Source organism: Convolutriloba macropyga, chromosome 9, assembly GCF_964194025.1.
Source record: "Convolutriloba macropyga chromosome 9, txConMacr16.3, whole genome shotgun sequence".
In the NCBI taxonomy this organism is placed as follows: domain Eukaryota; kingdom Metazoa; phylum Xenacoelomorpha; order Acoela; family Convolutidae; genus Convolutriloba; species Convolutriloba macropyga.
Genome location: NC_134476.1, coordinates 12,279,239 through 12,296,704, shown reverse-complemented (window position 1 = coordinate 12,296,704; position 17,466 = coordinate 12,279,239). Strand labels below are relative to the sequence as shown.

At 38.9% G+C, this 17,466-nt stretch overlaps 1 protein-coding gene across 1 annotated transcript in view; it reads right to left on the bottom strand.

The window, feature by feature from the left end:
- Positions 1 to 2,908: 2,908 nt before the first annotated feature.
- LOC142345612 (bifunctional peptidase and arginyl-hydroxylase JMJD5-like) overlaps positions 2,909 to 17,466 on the bottom strand; it is a 33,788-nt gene continuing 19,230 nt past the window's right edge. The window contains exon 6 of the mRNA XM_075397750.1: positions 2,909 to 3,306. Coding sequence (XP_075253865.1) covers positions 3,046 to 3,306 — 261 coding nt within the window. The 3' untranslated portion in view covers positions 2,909 to 3,045. The remainder of the gene's footprint in view (positions 3,307 to 17,466) is intronic.

Here is a 17,466-nt window from a genome sequence, read left to right as displayed (position 1 = left end):
AAAGAGTTTTCAAAATTAATATTCGAAATCAAAGACTCAAGACTCTAATACTCAAGAATTAGGGCATATACATTTGGCACTACTTAGATGCACACTATTGGTCTTAAACTAGTGCATGTTTATAAAATTTATAGTCCATTAAGAGAGTCCAGAAGTCATTTTTAGTGAGGTAAGCCACGCAATTGACCTAAAAGGAAAAAACAATGACGTCACGCACACAAATTTTAACTGCAAAGCAGTAGAAGTCACCGAAATTGAAAAAGTCAATGATCGCAAGAATCATCGATCGAGACGACGAATTTAAAAACAACGATGTCCCCAATAATAGCAGCTATCGCTTCACGGCTATTAATCAAATCTATGAGCTAACAAATTTATTTTTTTGAGAACTAGCGCTTCAAGCGGTTAAATTTGATCCGTTCAAGTCTGGTCTCAAGAAGCACCACATCAAAACTTTGGTGGTTATAAAATGCATTGTGGTCAAACTGGCAGAATTGTTCAGCTGAAATTGACTGTGATATAGATGGGTATCTGACGTACCAGGAAGTATGTAATAGACGACCCAAATGGTCCCGTTATCTGTCCTCGTTTCTTGCCGATTTTTATCGAAATTGCCAATAAATTTTCTTTCTCAGATTTTCCGAAATCACATTTATATTTTCATAGAAAAGTATTTGAATTCCATTAAGATTTTAAGTTTCCAAGACAATGGGAATCTAAAATCAATGTTCAAGTTTACCATTATCCATAACATAAGTTACAAAAATTTCCATTGAAAATTTTTACAAACAGTTGACAATTTATTATTTTAGCAGATTTATATTTGATGAGTTCAATCCAAGATCCTGCAGCTTTTATCAAAAATCAATTTTTTAGAGGCAATGCGATTTACACGTTATGTAGATAGATATCTATAACTATCTATAATGCGCGTAGTTTTTGTTACTATAAGGTGCTTCTGCAAAACTAAAGCGTTGACATAATTTTCAATGTAGTTTCAAGTAGTTTCAGTGGTCTTCAAAAGATACCCAGTGGAAGTTTTTTGTACTGTCATTATAGGTCATAAGATGTTTCAAATTTTCGTTTTCTGACGCAAGATTTTTGTCCAAATTAAAAACGCACTAACTTAAAAAGTGAAAAAAAAATCCGAAAGTAAAACACTTATTCATTAGTTTGACAAAAGCTTGGCCTCAAAATATTGTTAAAATGTGCACTGCAATCATATTAATCCTGAAGAGCAGAAGTTCGAGCAATTTCGTTTTTATTTTCAATAATTTTTATTTAGTGGATAAAAATGTCAACAAGCAATTCAGTACTCAGAATAACATAGCCTGAAAAGTGCTAGTTTCCTTCTCTTCTTTTCCAAATTAAGAACTCTTCAAATTAAATTTCTACTGCACTCAAACCTGAGTCAATTTATCTTACTTACAGCCAATAATCTAAGCTCGGAGATTAGCAGAAATAACTGAACAGTAAAATAAACTATTCAATAAACAAAATTTTGATGTAAAGCTCAAAGTCATGTAGCCCACTCCCTCAGAACAAAAGGGAAACGAAACTAGGTGACAATCACACTAGGCTGGATGATCCTTCAATCAAGTCGAAAATTTTTAGTGACTTCATTATTAACATGCGAGCCAAAACTGAGAGCACCTATGACCCAAACCTTGGTTAAAGACTTTATAACACAAAAGTTATTATACCTTAATAACACAAAAGATCAAATAGATTAGAAAAATAAATGTGATATATTTTGATACAGCTGAAGTATCATATATATAAAAAGTTGACTGGTATCACAAACACTCCAGTACTAAACCAAAACCAATAGAGACAAATAAGCAAACCCCCCGAAGAATAGAACATTTAAACGCGCGGTTCCACAAGGCTCGGGACTTCGGACACCGATTTTCAATAACTATATCACATATCTCTTACTAAAACACGGAGACATTCTCAGACATTCTAACAATATTGACATTCTCACAAAAGTTTTCTGTAGAACAAAGTTCCAGATTAGTTGAATTTAGCGCATTGTAGGCGTTAATCACTTCTCTTACTGACTTACTGGGTCGAAAAATAGATGCGTAAAAATTTTACGACGCTAAACTAACAAAAATTTCTCGTCCTCGTGTTTATTTGAGGTTCGAAATTAAATTTTCCCTGCAAGATGGCAACATTCTTGTTGATGTTAATTGTATTTCCGGCATGAACTATTTACCTCTAAAAAGGTTAACAATTGCGACAGAGACTCAGTTAGTCAAAAATCACACCGCTTAACGAATTGAGCGGTACAAAACACTTGCAAGAACCTGGACGTGAGCAGCAGTTATAAAGAAATTAAAAATTCGCTAAGTGACACCGAGATACAAAATCCGGAAGAAAGGAATGAAAAAAGATGCACGCACGTATCAAAAAGACAATTCATTCCCATCTAGGTTTGTTTGCAGTGGACCAGAGGGTTTCCATTCTATTCCCAAGTTCTCCATATTACTTGATTGCACAACTCCTATTATTGGAAAAAATGCAAAAAGGTTTCACGGCCTCCTATTAGTAAGGATTATTGCAATTCATCTCTATGTTTTGGTTTTTCCCGAGCGTACGAACAACTAGTTTTATTACCTCAATATTTGCCCAAGAAACAAGGGTGCATTATTCCTCTAAAAAAATTGATGCAAAGCGAAAATTTATTCAAAGCAATGTATACTAGTTACTCGTCTCAACAGTTATGTATTCTCAGTCTGGCAATTCATTAAAAGATTGCAGAATGTCTATAGGATGTACTGAACAAATATCAGTACGCATTTAGGATCTATTCTCTATTCTATTTGGGCCTTCGTTTTTTTATGCACCCCCCCCCCCCGCCCCATTACAATATAAATATTGTTAAATAGCGCGTTGAAAAATATAGCACGTGCACCCAGGGGGGGGGGGGGGGAGTGAGAGGGGGGGGGACGTTACAGGCTCACAAGTTGAGGACCGAAACAGAATAGATCCTAAATTTATTACAAACTATCATTCAACAAATTTTAAAATTTTAGTTGCTCAATCAAACCAGAAACTAACAGAGAAACTCGGATCGAGTGATTTCACATAGTGCCAACACTTGGGCGGTATATAAACCATGTCGCCCGGGTTTAAAATGGCAGTTATCTGGGTAGCTTTTCCGAAGAGTGGAAATTTGTCACTGTCTACGTTTTCCACATCAACCTGGCTCGTGTTTAGGAGAAGCGGGTCCTCGGATGCAGGGTAGACGAATGCCGAGTCACTTGCAGGGACCAGTATCAATAGTTTCCGACCAAAGACCTGAATCGGTATCATTTTTAAGAGGTGACTTTTGAAACTTCGGTACGACAAAGGCGATAGTTAGTAACATTACATCATTTTTTAACCCAAAGTTTGTCGCAGAATTACCAAAGTTGACGAGAAACAAATTAAAACATACCCGGCAAACTGCCGGAAAATAGCCGCCGTTGATTCCCATAAGTCTATTGGCATTGAAAGAAAAGAAATTATCAACAAAAATTGATTTTTGTGTAAAAACATTTTTAAGTGCGATTTATTTTGATGTCATTTCGTAACTGAACATACTCCTGTCTCTCAGTGAGAGGCTACAGGGTCTAGTACCAATACCAATAAGCATTATAGATAGTAATTAAAACTTATTAGAACAAAGTTCAAGTACCTGGCATCTAAAAATGGGCTTTATGGGTAAATTATTGCCCGAATTAATTTTTGCCCTCTAATTTTAAAGGGTCAAAAATTTTAGGGGGCAAAAATTTTACGTAATACGGGGACAGCGAATTTTTGTTCAAACTCCCTTTTCTCACTATACTTTAAAATTAGAGCGAAAAAATTTCGCACCGCAAAACCACTCGCTTTTTCGCTCAACTTCCAGTTTCGGCGTGACCAAAATCACTACTCCAATTTGACTTCAAAATCATGAAAATGTGTGAACAGATCTTAAAAAGACAGCGCCCCAATACAATTCAAATTCTTTGAATTTTAAAAAAAATAGGAGCGCTATAATAGCCGGCTGAGAAGATGAGGGCGGCTATTAACAAACATTATTTTTCTTCAAAAAGGCTGGAACCAATAGATGATCAGTCTGTACGACAATAGAGGATCAGTCAGTCTTTAAGAAAAATTTTTAAACCAATTAGATAGTTTTTCAAAATTAAATTATTTCAATAAAATAAGATTACACCAAAACTTACATCGGACCAATCGATTCGAAGTACCGGCGTTGGCTCGATTCTATTATCAAACCATCCAAACGGCCTTATTATAGACCACTAAGATTTAAAGCGCAAAAAGTAAATCATTTTCTGCACACTTCATAAGTTGAGCTGCCACCACTTGAGATCTGCTTATAAATTCGAATGAAAAAAAATACATCATTAAGAAGTCAAAATCTCAAGAACGTAAAAGTTAATCACAAAATCAAAAACGGTCAAGCAAAACTTTGAATGCAAACTTCCGACTACGAAAATTATTTTAAACTTAGTTCGGGAGCAAGGTAAGCCCTCATATCTATTTTTAAAAGCAAGCATCATTAAACTCGTTTACCATCTTTCATGCATACGTACCCGGAACTAAGGAATATTAGTAAATTGAAAGTTAAAAATTCCTATGCTGCGAAATTCAGCATCAACAATTCTGTGGCAAAAAATAGCGATCAAAACTTTTTTGTTCTTTGTCTGCCCCATGCAGAGCATTGCTTAGTACACAGCGCCATTAATTGCTTCAAAATTCGCTCGACAGCAATTTAAAAAAGCGTTTTGGTTGAGTAGAATCCAAACTTGCCTTTCTCTAAAAATTGTGTAAATATTGATGATTTCAAGTTTTTCATTCAGTTTGTTGAGAGACGTAAAAAAATCAGACATTGGACAAACTCTTGTCGATAATTAGACAATCAACATCTAGCTCCTCCACGATATTACAGAAACTCAAAAAAAATGAATCAAGACAAAAACAAGCAATTTTTACTATGCATATTTGAAATTCTTTTTTTTTCACCCCAAATAATTTAATGAGAACCTGAGAACTTCATGTTAGCTCTACTTTAATGCTCAGTCACTCTGACTTTATTAGGGCATGCCAGACTACCATTAAGTGGTATTAAATCACAGCTCTGAATTTCACCAAAAAAACTCAAGAATTTTGTTTTCGCAAAAACTTTGAGCAGTTTTGGTCAATTTGGGTTAATTAACCCTCAATTTTAATTAATCACTCAATTTTGTTTGATCTACAAGCAAAATTGACAGCCACCAAAAAAGTACTCTCTGTTACTTGAAAATATCATTTTTCAACCTCAAGAGTTAAAGAAAATTCAGATTCTTCTTTAATTCAAAGAAGCATTCCGAAACTTATTCAGTCAAATTTTGCTCAACACTGCCCCTGTTTTTGTTCATATTCGTTTCTTGTTCAATCAGTAAAAATCACAAATATCAGTTGTTTGGTGCGGCGCATTCTACTCAGATGGTTAATGATAATCCTATAAACGCAAAATTAAATTCACCGAAATTGGATTGGAGTTTTTGAATGCTCAGGATCTGCTCAAGCATTTTGATTTTTTAGAGGTCAATTGTAATTCAAATGTATTGCATGGTTTTCGGCAAGCAGGAGCAGTACCGACAGCTACTCTTGTAGAGGCACAGGAATAAGTGCGTCAAAAGCTACTCCGGACGTACGGGAGCAGTTTGGCAAGTGAAATTCGATTCTCAAGCGGTCTTTTTTAAACGTTATCTTTTGTGCCTCTTCACGACTGCAAATTTGCAAAAAAAAACACAAAAAAACCATCGGAAGTAAGTTGCAAATTAAGCAAATCAGTTAAACAGATTCTATTATTTTTCATGACTTCGACATTTGTTTTGGTAAAATGATAGAAAACTTGTTCATATTCCCCTAATTAAGGTTCTCTTCGGTCACCCGAGTACGAGAAATGACAACTCTTGTGTTTTTTGAAAAAAAGGTTCATTCATCTCAAGAAACATTTTCAATTGCATGTTATTTTGTTCTTTTGTCAATTCATTGAATTCTAATTCTTGACGTCCATCTCAAGATTGCATGTTGAAGTCGGTGCTTTTAGCCGATTAATTCGACCTATTTGTTTTTTTAATTTCCTATAAAGTTTTTAAATTATGTCCGGATCTGATGTGCTCCATTCTACGGCTCCATTGTTGCTTTTTAACTACAAAAAATGAATTAAGATGTCAACAGGGTCCCACTACTCATTAAGTTTGAAAACCATTGCAGGGAAAATATAATTCTTTTTAAAAAAGAATCAACTTAACGTTCCCGGTAAGGTATTCGAATGATGTCTGGTAGCAGAGACATTTCGAAGTTTGCATTTTGAAGTCATTTGCATTTTGAAGTCAGTGTTTTAAGCCAATTAATTCGACTTATTTGTTTCTTTAAAATTTCATATAAGTTTGTAAATTATGTCCGGATCTGATGTCCTCCATTCTACTGCTCCATTGTTGTATTGTCCCGTTTTTGACTCACCGTTCCCTTTATTGACAGGTTTTATTGACATGTTGATGTCCAACATCTCATTTGAAGATGTTGGTTGGATTACTTATCTCCTGTATAGTTGACAGTTGTAAAGATTTTTTCACATTTAAAAATAACTAGCAAGCCCGCATAAGCATCACAAAATCATATCCGAACAGGTTTAAAAGAATATAGGATTTTTCGTGGCAACTCTGGTTCGAACCCTTGCCCCTCGTTTAACATCCACAGCTCTTACCTCTTAGGCTACCGACGAGTACTTTTGGCGTCCATTACCTTATTTAACAGCAACTTTTGGTTGAGCGACAATTTTGGCTTTGCTGTGATTAAGGTGCGCTATGTTAAAGGAGCGCAATGAAATTGCATAAAACGAGCTTCTACAACCAAATCCCAAATCTATTTCCGTGCACATTATACATCCTTTCCTACCCTACTTGGGCTTGAAAAAAAACATTTGCCGAGCAGGCTCTTAGGCATGATTGCGTGGGCTGCATTCTTAAGGATCGTTAAAACATGTGAACATAGGAGCGCTGCTAAACATTGCGTTCAAGTGCCACTTACATTTAATATAATAGATGAGAGGGAGAGAAAGAAATGGAGAAAGAAAGAAAAGATAAAGGAATAAAGCAAGAATGAAAAGAAGACATAAGTAACAAAAAAAACAAAGAAATGAAGAGGGGAAGAAAAAGACAACCAACTAACCAATTTTTTATCCCAGTAAACGATGCATCCTTTTCCTCCTTGACTTGGGATCGAACCCATGCCCCTCTCTTCACAGCCACAGGCCTAATCCATTGCGCTACCGACGCCTGTTTCTGTTGTCTATTGAACTGGATACATTCGAAAAATATTGGTCGATGGCTTTTTGTCTCGCTTGTTTTTGCTAAGCCGTATGCTTAATGAGCAAAAAAAAATTGCAGATCAGGCACTTAGGCATGGTCATGTAGGCTGCATGCTTAAGAATCGTTAAAACGTGAATATAGGAGCGTTGTTAACCATAGCGTTCAAGTGCTACTTACATTAAATATATTAGATATAGAAGAATAAATAAGAAGGGAAATAAAGAAGGGAGCAAGAACGAAAACAAGATTTACCATTTTTGAGCCAAAAAACAGAAGCTGGAGCGGTGATAACCGTTGCGTTCAAGTGCGACTTACATTTAATATAACAGATGAGAGGGAGAGAATGAAATGGAGAGAATGAAGAAACAGAAGATGAAGGAATAAAGAAAGAGCAAAAAGAGGATACAAGTAACAAAAAAGCAAAGAAATGAAGAAGGGAAGAAAAAGACAATCAGCTCACAATTTTTTATCCCAGTAAATTATAAATCCTTTTCCTCCCCTACATGGGCTCGAATCCATGACCCTCGCTTCACAGCCATAGTCTAATCCCCTTGCGCTACCAAAGCCCGTTGCGGTTGTCTGTTGAACTGGCTACATACGCAAAGTTTTCGACAATGACTTTTTTGTCTAGCTTCTTTTTGCTAAGCTGTATGCTTAATCAGCAAAACACAATTACAGATTAGACGCTTAAGCGTGGTGGTGGTGTATGCTGAATGTTTAAGTGTCGTTAAACATCTGACGATAGTAGTGCAGTTAATCATTGCGCTCAAGTGCAATTTACATTCAATATATTAGATGAGGGGGAGAGAAAAAAATGGAGAAAGGAATAAAAGATGAAGGAATAAATAAACAACAAAAGGAATATATAAATTTAAAAACCAAAGAAACGAAGAAGGGAAGAAAAGGACAACCCAATCCCAAATTAAATTTCGAGTACATTATACATCCTTTTCCGCCCCCTACTTGGGCTTGAACCCATGTCCCTCGCTTGACAGCCACAGGTATAATCCCTTGCGCCACAGACGCCTGCTGCTGTTGTCAATCGGTACTGGCTACATAAGCAAAATTTTTAGCAATGTCTTTTTTGTTTCGCTTGTTTTTGCTAAGCCGTATGCCTAATGAGCGAAAAAAAAACATTTGCAGAGCAGGCTCTTAGGCATGATTGCGTGGGCTGCGTTCTTAAGGATCGTTAAAACATGTCAATATAGGAGCGCTGCTAAACATTGCGTTCAAGTGCGACTTACATTTAAAATATTAGATGGGAGGGAGAGAAATAAATGGAGAAAGAAAGAAAAGATAAAGGAATAAAGAAAGAACGAAAAGAAGATATAAGTAACAAAAAAAACAAAGAAATGAAGAGGGAAAGAAAACGACAACCAACTCCCGAATTTTGTATCCCAGTAAACGATGCATCCTTTTCCTCCAACACTCGGGATCGAACCCAGGCCCCTCTCTTCACAGTCACGGGTCCAATCCATTGCGCTACCGACGCCTGTCGCTGTTGTCTATCCGTAGTGGCTACATACGAATATTGGTCCATGGCTTTTTGTCTCGCTTGTTTTTGCAAAGCCGTATGCTTAATGAGCGAAGAAACATTTACAGATCAGGCACTTAAGCATGGTCTTGTAGGCTGCATATTTAAGGATCGCTAAAACACGTGATAGGAGCGCTCCTAACCATTGCGTTCAAATGCGACTTACATTTAATATATTAGATATAGAAGAATATATAAGAAGGGAAATAAAGAAGGGAGCAAGAACGAAACACAGTAGTGGATGAAAAACAAGATTCACCATTTATGAGACAAAAAAACATAGGCCATTCTTTGCACCGACTCGGTCTCGAACCCATGCCCCTCTCTTCACAGCCACAGTTCGAATCCCTTGCACTACCGACGCCTGTTATTGCTGTCTATCCGTAGTGGCTACATACGAAAATTGGTCGATGGCTTTTTGTCTCGCTTGTTTTTGCTAAGCCGTATGCTTAATGAGCAAAAAAACATTTACAGATCAGGCACTTAAGCATGGTTGTATAGGCTGCATGTTTAAGGATCGTTAAAACATGTGAAGATAGAAGCGTTGTTAACCATTGCGTTCAAGTGCGACTTACATTTAATATATTAGATATAGAAGAATATATAAGAAGGGAAATAAAGAAGGGAGCAAGAACAAAACACAGTAGTGGATGAAAAACAAGATTCACTATTTATGACACAAAAAAACAGAGGCCATTTCTGGCACCGACTCAGGCTCGAACCCATGCTCCTCGCTTCACAGCCACAGGTCTAATTCCTTGCGCTACCGACACCTGTTACTGCTGTCTCTAGAATTGGCTACATACGAAAAATAATGGTCGATAGCTTTCAGTCTCGCTTGTTTTTTCTAAGCTGTGTGCTTAATGAGCAAGAAAACATTTGCAGATCAGTCGCTTAAGCATGGCCGTGTAGGCTGCATGTTAAAGGATCGCTAAAACATGTGAAGATAGGAGCGTTGTTAAACATTGCGTTCAAGTGCGACTTACATTTAATATATTAGATATAGAAGAATATATAAGAAGGGAAATAAAGAAGGGAGCAAGAACGAAACACAGTAGAGGATGAAAAACAAGATTCACCATTTATGAGACAAAAAACAGAGGCCATTCTTTGCGCCGACTCGATCTCGAACCCATGCCCCTCGCGTCAACGCCACAGTTCGAATCCCTTGCACTACCGACGCCTGTTATTGTTGTCTATCCATAGTGGCTACATACGAAAATTGGTCGATGGCTTTTTGTCTCGCTTGTTTTTGCTAAGCCGTATGCTTAATGAGCAAAAAAACATTTACAGATCAGGCACTAAAGCATGGTTGTATAGGCTGCATGTTTAAAGATCGTTAAAACATGTGAAGATAGGAGCGTTGTTAACCATTGCGTTCAAGTGCGACGTACATTTAAAATATTAGATATAGAAGAATCAATAAGAAGGGAATTAAAGAAGGGAGCCAGAAAGAAACACAGTAGTGGATGAAAAACAAGATTCACCATTTTTGAGACAAAAAAGAGGCCTTATTTCGCACCGACTCGGTCTCGAACCCATGCCCCTCGCTGCACAGCCACAAGTCTAATCCCTTGCACTACCGACGCCTGTTACTGTTGTCTATCCGTTATGGCTACATACGAAAATTGGTCGATGGCTTTTTGTCTCGCTTGTTTTTGCTAAGCCGTATGCTTAATTAGCGGAAAAAACATTTACAGATCAGGCACTTAAACATGGTCGTGTAGGCTGCATGTATAAAGATCGCTAAAAGACGTGAAGATAGGAGCGTTGTTAACCATTGCGTTCAAGTGCGACTTACAGTTAATATATTAGATATAGAGGAATCAATAAGAAGGGAAATAAAGGAGGGAGCAGGAAGGAAACACAGTAGTGGTTGAAAAACAAGATTCACCATTTATGACACAAAAAACAGAGGACATTTCTGGCACCGACTCAGGCTCGAACCGGTGCCCCTCGCTTCACAAACACAAGTCTAATCCCTTGCACTACCGACGCCTGTTACTGTTGTCTATCCGTTGTAGCTACATACGAATATTGGTCGATGGCTTTTTGTCTCGCTTGTTTTTGCTAAGCCGTATGCTTAATGAGCAAAAAAACATTTACAGATCAGGCACTTAAGCATGGCCGTGTAGGCTGCATGTTAAAGGATCGCTAAAACAAGTGAAGATAGGAGCGTTGTTAAACATTGCGTTCAAGTGCGACTTACATTTAATATATTAGATATAGAAGAATATATAAGAAGGGAAATAAAGAAGGGAGCAAGAACGAAACACAGTAGTGGATGAAAAACAAGATTCACCATTTATGAGACAAAAAACAGTCTATTCTTTGCACCGACTGGGTCTCGAACCGATGCCCCTCGCTTCACAGACACAAGTCTAATCCCTTGCACTACCGACGCCTGTTACTGTTGTCTATCCGTTGTGGCTACAAACGAATATTGGTCGATGGCTTTTTGTCTCGCTTGTTTTTGCTAAACCGTACGCTTATTGAGCAAAGAAACATTTACAGATCAGGCAGTTAGGCATGGTCGTGTAGTCTGCATGTTAAAGGATCGCTAAAACACGTGAAGATAGGAGCGTTGTTAACTATTGCGTTCAAGTGCGACTTACATTTAATATATTAGATATAGAAGAATCAATAAGAAGGGAAATAAAGAAGAATAAAGAAGGGAGCAAGAAGGAAACACAGTAGTGGATGAAAAACAAGATTCACCATTTTTGAGACAAAAAACAAGGGCCATTTCTGGCACCCATTCGGGCTCGAACCCATGCCCCTCGCTTCACAGCCGCAGGTCTATTCCCTTGGGCTACCGACGCCTGTTATTGCTGTCTATCCGTTGTGGCTACATACGAAAATTGGTCGATGGCTTTTTGTCTCGCTTGTTTTTGCTCAGCCGTATGCTTAATGAGCAAAAAAACATTTACAGATCAGTCACTTAAGCATGGCCGTGTAGGCTGCATGTTAAAGGATCGCTAAAACACGTGAAGATAGGAGCGTTGTTAACCATTGCGTTCAAGTGCGACTTACATTTAATATATTAGATATAGAAGAATAAATAAGAAGGGAAATAAAGAAGGGAGCAAGAACGAAACACAGTAGTGGATGAAAAACAAGATTCACCATTTATGAGACTAAAGACAGAGTCCATTCTTTGCACCGACTCGGTCTCGAACCGGTGCCCCTCGCTTCACAAACACAAGTCTAATCCCTTGCACTACCGACGCCTGTTACTGTTGCCTATCCGTTGTTGCTACATACGAATATTGGTCGATGGCTTTTTGTCTCGCTTGTTTAAAGGCTGCATGTTTAAAGATCGCTAAAACACGTGAAGATAGGAGCGTTGTTAACCATTGCGTTCAAGTGCGACTTACATTTAATATATTAGATATAGAGGAATCAATAAGAAGGGAAATAAAGGAGGGAGCAAGAAGGAAACACAGTAGTGGTTGAAAAACAAGATTCACCATTTATGACACAAAAAACAGAGGACATTTCTGGCACCGACTCAGGCTCGAACCCATACCCCTCGCTTCACAGCCACATGTCTTATCCCTTGCGCTACCGTCGCCTGTTACTGCTGTCTATCCGTTGTGGCTACATACGAAAATTGGTCGATGGCTTTTTGTCTCGCTTGTTTTTGCTAAGCCGTACGCTTATTGAGCAAAGAAACATTTACAGATCAGGCACTTAAGCATGGTCGTGTAGTCTGCATGTTTAAGGATCGCTAAAACACGTGAAGATAGGAGCGTTGTTTACTATTGCGTTCAAGTGCGACTTACATTTAATATATTAGATATAGAAGAAACAATAAGAAGGGAAATAAAGAAGAATAAAGAAGCGAGCAAGAAGGAAACACAGTAGTGGATGAAAAACAAGATTCACCATTTTTGAGACAAAAAACAAGGGCCATTTCTGGCACCCATTCGGGCTCGAACCCATGCCCCTCGCTTCACAGCCGCAGGTCTATTCCCTTGGGCTACCGACGCCTGTTATTGCTGTCTATCCGTTGTGGCTACATACGAAAATTGGTCGATGGCTTTTTGTCTCGCTTGTTTTTGCTCAGCCGTATGCTTAATGAGCAAAAAAACATTTACAGATCAGTCACTTAAGCATGGCCGTGTAGGCTGCATGTTAAAGGATCGCTAAAACACGTGAAGATAGGAGCGTTGTTAACCATTGCGTTCAAGTGCGACTTACATTTAATATATTAGATATAGAAGAATAAATAAGAAGGGAAATAAAGAAGGGAGCAAGAACGAAACACAGTAGTGGATGAAAAACAAGATTCACCATTTATGAGACAAAAAATAGAGTCCATTCTTTGCACCGACTCGGTCTCGAACCGGTGCCCCTCGCTTCACAAACACAAGTCTAATCCCTTGCACTACCGACGCCTGTTACTGTTGTCTATCCGTTGTTGCTACATACGAATATTGGTCGATGGCTTTTTGTCTCGCTTGTTTAAAGGCTGCATGTTTAAAGATCGCTAAAACACGTGAAGATAGGAGCGTTGTTAACCATTGCGTTCAAGTGCGACTTACATTTAATATATTAGATATAGAGGAATCAATAAGAAGGGAAATAAAGGAGGGAGCAAGAAGGAAACACAGTAGTGGTTGAAAAACAAGATTCACCATTTATGACACAAAAAACAGAGGACATTTCTGGCACCGACTCAGGCTCGAACCCATACCCCTCGCTTCACAGCCACATGTCTTATCCCTTGCGCTACCGTCGCCTGTTACTGCTGTCTATCCGTTGTGGCTACATACAAAAATTGGTCGATGGCTTTTTGTCTCGCTTGTTTTTGCTAAGCCGTACGCTTACTGAGCAAAGAAACATTTACAGATCAGGCACTTAAGCATGGTCGTGTAGTCTGCATGTTTAAGGATCGCTAAAACACGTGAAGATAGGCGCGTTGTTTACCATTGCGTTCAAGTGCGACTTACATTTAATATATTAGATATAGAAGAAACAATAAGAAGGGAAATAAAGAAGAATAAAGAAGGGAGCAAGGAAACACAGTAGTGGATGAAAAACAAGATTCACCATTTTTGAGACAAAAAACAAGGGCCATTTCTGGCACCCATTCGGGCTCGAACCCATGCCCCTCGCTTCACAGCCGCAGGTCTATTCCCTTGGGCTACCGACGCCTGTTACTGCTGTCTATCCGTTGTGGCTACATAAGAAAATTGGTCGATGGCTTTTTGTCTCGCTTGTTTTTGCTCAGCCGTATGCTTAATGAGCAAAAAAAAACATTTACAGATCAGTCACTTAAGCATGGCCGTGTAGGCTGCATGTTAAAGGATCGCTAAAACACGTGAAGATAGGAGCGTTGTTAACCATTGCGTTCAAGTGCGACTTACATTTAATATATTAGATATAGAAGAATAAATAAGAAGGGAAATAAAGAAGGGAGCAAGGACGAAACACAGTAGTGGATGAAAAACATATTCACCATTTTTGAGACAAAAAACAAGGGCCATTTGTGGCACCCATTCGGGCTCGAACCCATGCCCCTCGCTTCACAGCCGCAGGTCTATTCCCTTGGGCTACCGACGCCTGTTACTGCTGTCTATCCGTTGTGGCTACATACGAAAATTGGTCGATGGCTTTTTGTCTCGCTTGTTTTTGCTCAGCCGTATGCTTAATGGGCAAAAAAAAACATTTACAGATCAGTCACTTAAGCATGGCCGTGTAGGCTGCATGTTAAAGGATCGCTAAAACACGTGAAGATAGGAGCGTTGTTAACCATTGCGTTCAAGTGCGACTTACATTTAATATATTAGATATAGAAGAATAAATAAGAAGGGAAATAAAGAAGGGAGCAAGGACGAAACACAGTAGTGGATGAAAAACATATTCACCAATTTTGAGACAAAAAACAAGGGCCATTTGTGGCACCCATTCGGGCTCGAACCCATGCCCCTCGCTTCACAGCCGCAGGTCTATTCCCTTGGGCTACCGACGCCTGTTACTGCTGTCTATCCGTTGTGGCTACATACGAAAATTGGTCGACGGCTTTTTGTCTCGCTTGTTTTTGCTAAGCCGTACGCTTATTGAGCAAAGAAACATTTACAGATCAGGCACTTAAGCATGGTCGTGTAGTCTGCATGTTTAAGGATCGCTAAAACACGTGAAGATAGGAGCGTTGTTAACCATTGCGTTCAAGTGCGACTTACATTTAATATATAAGATATAGAAGAATCAATAAGAAGGGAAATAAAGAAGAATAAAGAAGGGAGCAAGAAGGAAACACAGTAGTGGATGAAAAACAAGATTCACCATTTTTGAGACAAAAAACAAGGGCCATTTCTGGCACCCATTCGGGCTCGAACCCATGCCCCTCGCTTCACAGCCGCAGGTCTATTCCCTTGGGCTACCGACGACTGTTACTGCTGTCTATCCGTTGTGGCTACATACGAAAATTGGTCGATGGCTTTTTGTCTCGCTTGTTTTTGCTCAGCCGTATGCTTAATGAGCAAAAAAACATTTACAGATCAGTCACTTAAGCATGGCCGTGTAGGCTGCATGTTAAAGGATCGCTAAAACACGTGAAGATAGGAGCGTTGTTAACCATTGCGTTCAAGTGCGACTTACATTTAATATATTAGATATAGAAGAATAAATAAGAAGGGAAATAAAGAAGGGAGCAAGAACGAAACACAGTAGTGGATGAAAAACAAGATTCACCATTTATGAGACAAAAAACAGAGTCCATTCTTTGCACCGACTCGGTCTCGAACCGGTGCCCCTCGCTTCACAAACACAAGTCTAATCCCTTGCACTACCGACGCCTGTTACTGTTGTCTATCCGTTGTGGCTACATACGAATATTGGTCGATGGCTTTTTGTCTCGCTTGTTTTTGCTAAGCCGTATGCTTAATGAGCAAAAAAACATTTACAGATCAGGCACTTAAGCATGGCCGTGTAGGCTGCATGTTAAAGGATCGCTAAAACAAGTGAAGATAGGAGCGTTGTTAACCATTGCGTTCAAGTGCGACTTACATTTAATATATTAGATATAGAAGAATGAATAAGAAGGGAATTAAAGAAGGGAGCAAGAAGGAAACACAGTAGTGGATGAAAAACAAGACTCACCATTTTTGAGACAAAAAAGAGTCCTTTTTTCGCACCGACTCGGTCTCGAACCCATGCCCCTCGCTGCACAGCCACAAGTCTAATTCCTTGCACTACCGACGCCTGTTACTGTTGTCTATCCGTTGTGGCTACATACCAAAATTGGTCGATGGCTTTTTGTCTCGCTTGTTTTTGCTAAGCCGTATGCTTAATCAGCAAAAAAAACGTTTACAGATCAGGCACTTAAGCATGGCCGTGTAGGCTGCATGTTAAAGGATCGCTAAAACAAGTGAAGATAGGAGCGTTGTTAACCATTGCGTTCAAGTGCGACTTACATTTAATATATTAGATATAGAAGAATAAATAAGAAGGGAAATAAAGAAGGGAGCAAGAACGAAACACAGTAGTGGATGAAAAACAAGATTCACCATTTATGAGACAAAAAACAGAGTCCATTCTTTGCACCGACTCGGTCTCGAACCGGTGCCCCTCGCTTCACAAACACAAGTCTAATCCCTTGCACTACCGACGCCTGTTACTGTTGTCTATCCGTTGTGGCTACATACGAATATTGGTCGATGGCTTTTTGTCTCGCTTGTTTTTGCTAAGCCGTATGCTTAATGAGCAAAAAAACATTTACAGATCAGGCACTTAAGCATGGTTGTATAGGCTGCATGTTTAAGAATCGTTAAAACGTGAAGATAGGAGCGTTGTTAACCGTTGCGTTCAAGTGCGACGTACATTTAATATATTAGATATAGAAGAATGAATAAGAAGGGAATTAAAGAAGGGAGCAAGAAGGAAACACAGTAGTGGATGAAGAACAAGACTCACCATTTTTGAGACAAAAAAGAGTCCTTTTTTCGCACCGACTCGGTCTCGAACCCATGCCCCTCGCTGCACAGCCACAAGTCTAATCCCTTGCACTACCGACGCCTGTTACTGTTGTCTATTCGTTGTGGCTACATACCAAAATTGGTCGATGGCTTTTTGTCTCGCTTGTTTTTGCTAAGCCGTATGCTTAATCAGCAAAAAAACGTTTACAGATCAGGCACTTAAGCATGGCCGTGTAGGCTGCATGTTAAAGGATCGCTAAAACACGTGAAGATAGGAGCGTTGTTAACCATTGCGTTCAAGTGCGACTTACATTTAATATATTAGATATAGAAGAATAAATAAGAAGGGAAATAAAGAAGGGAGCAAGAACGAAACACAGTAGTGGATGAAAAACAAGATTCACCATTTATGAGACAAAAAACAGAGTCCATTCTTTGCACCGACTCGGTCTCGAACCGTTGCCCCTCGCTTCACAAACACAAGTCTAATCCCTTGCACTACCGACGCCTGTTACTGTTGTCTATCCGTTGTGGCTACATACGAATATTGGTCGATGGCTTTTTGTCTCGCTTGTTTTTGCTAAGCCGTATGCTTAATCAGCAAAAAAACGTTTACAGATCAGGCACTTAAGCATGGCCGTGTAGGCTGCATGTT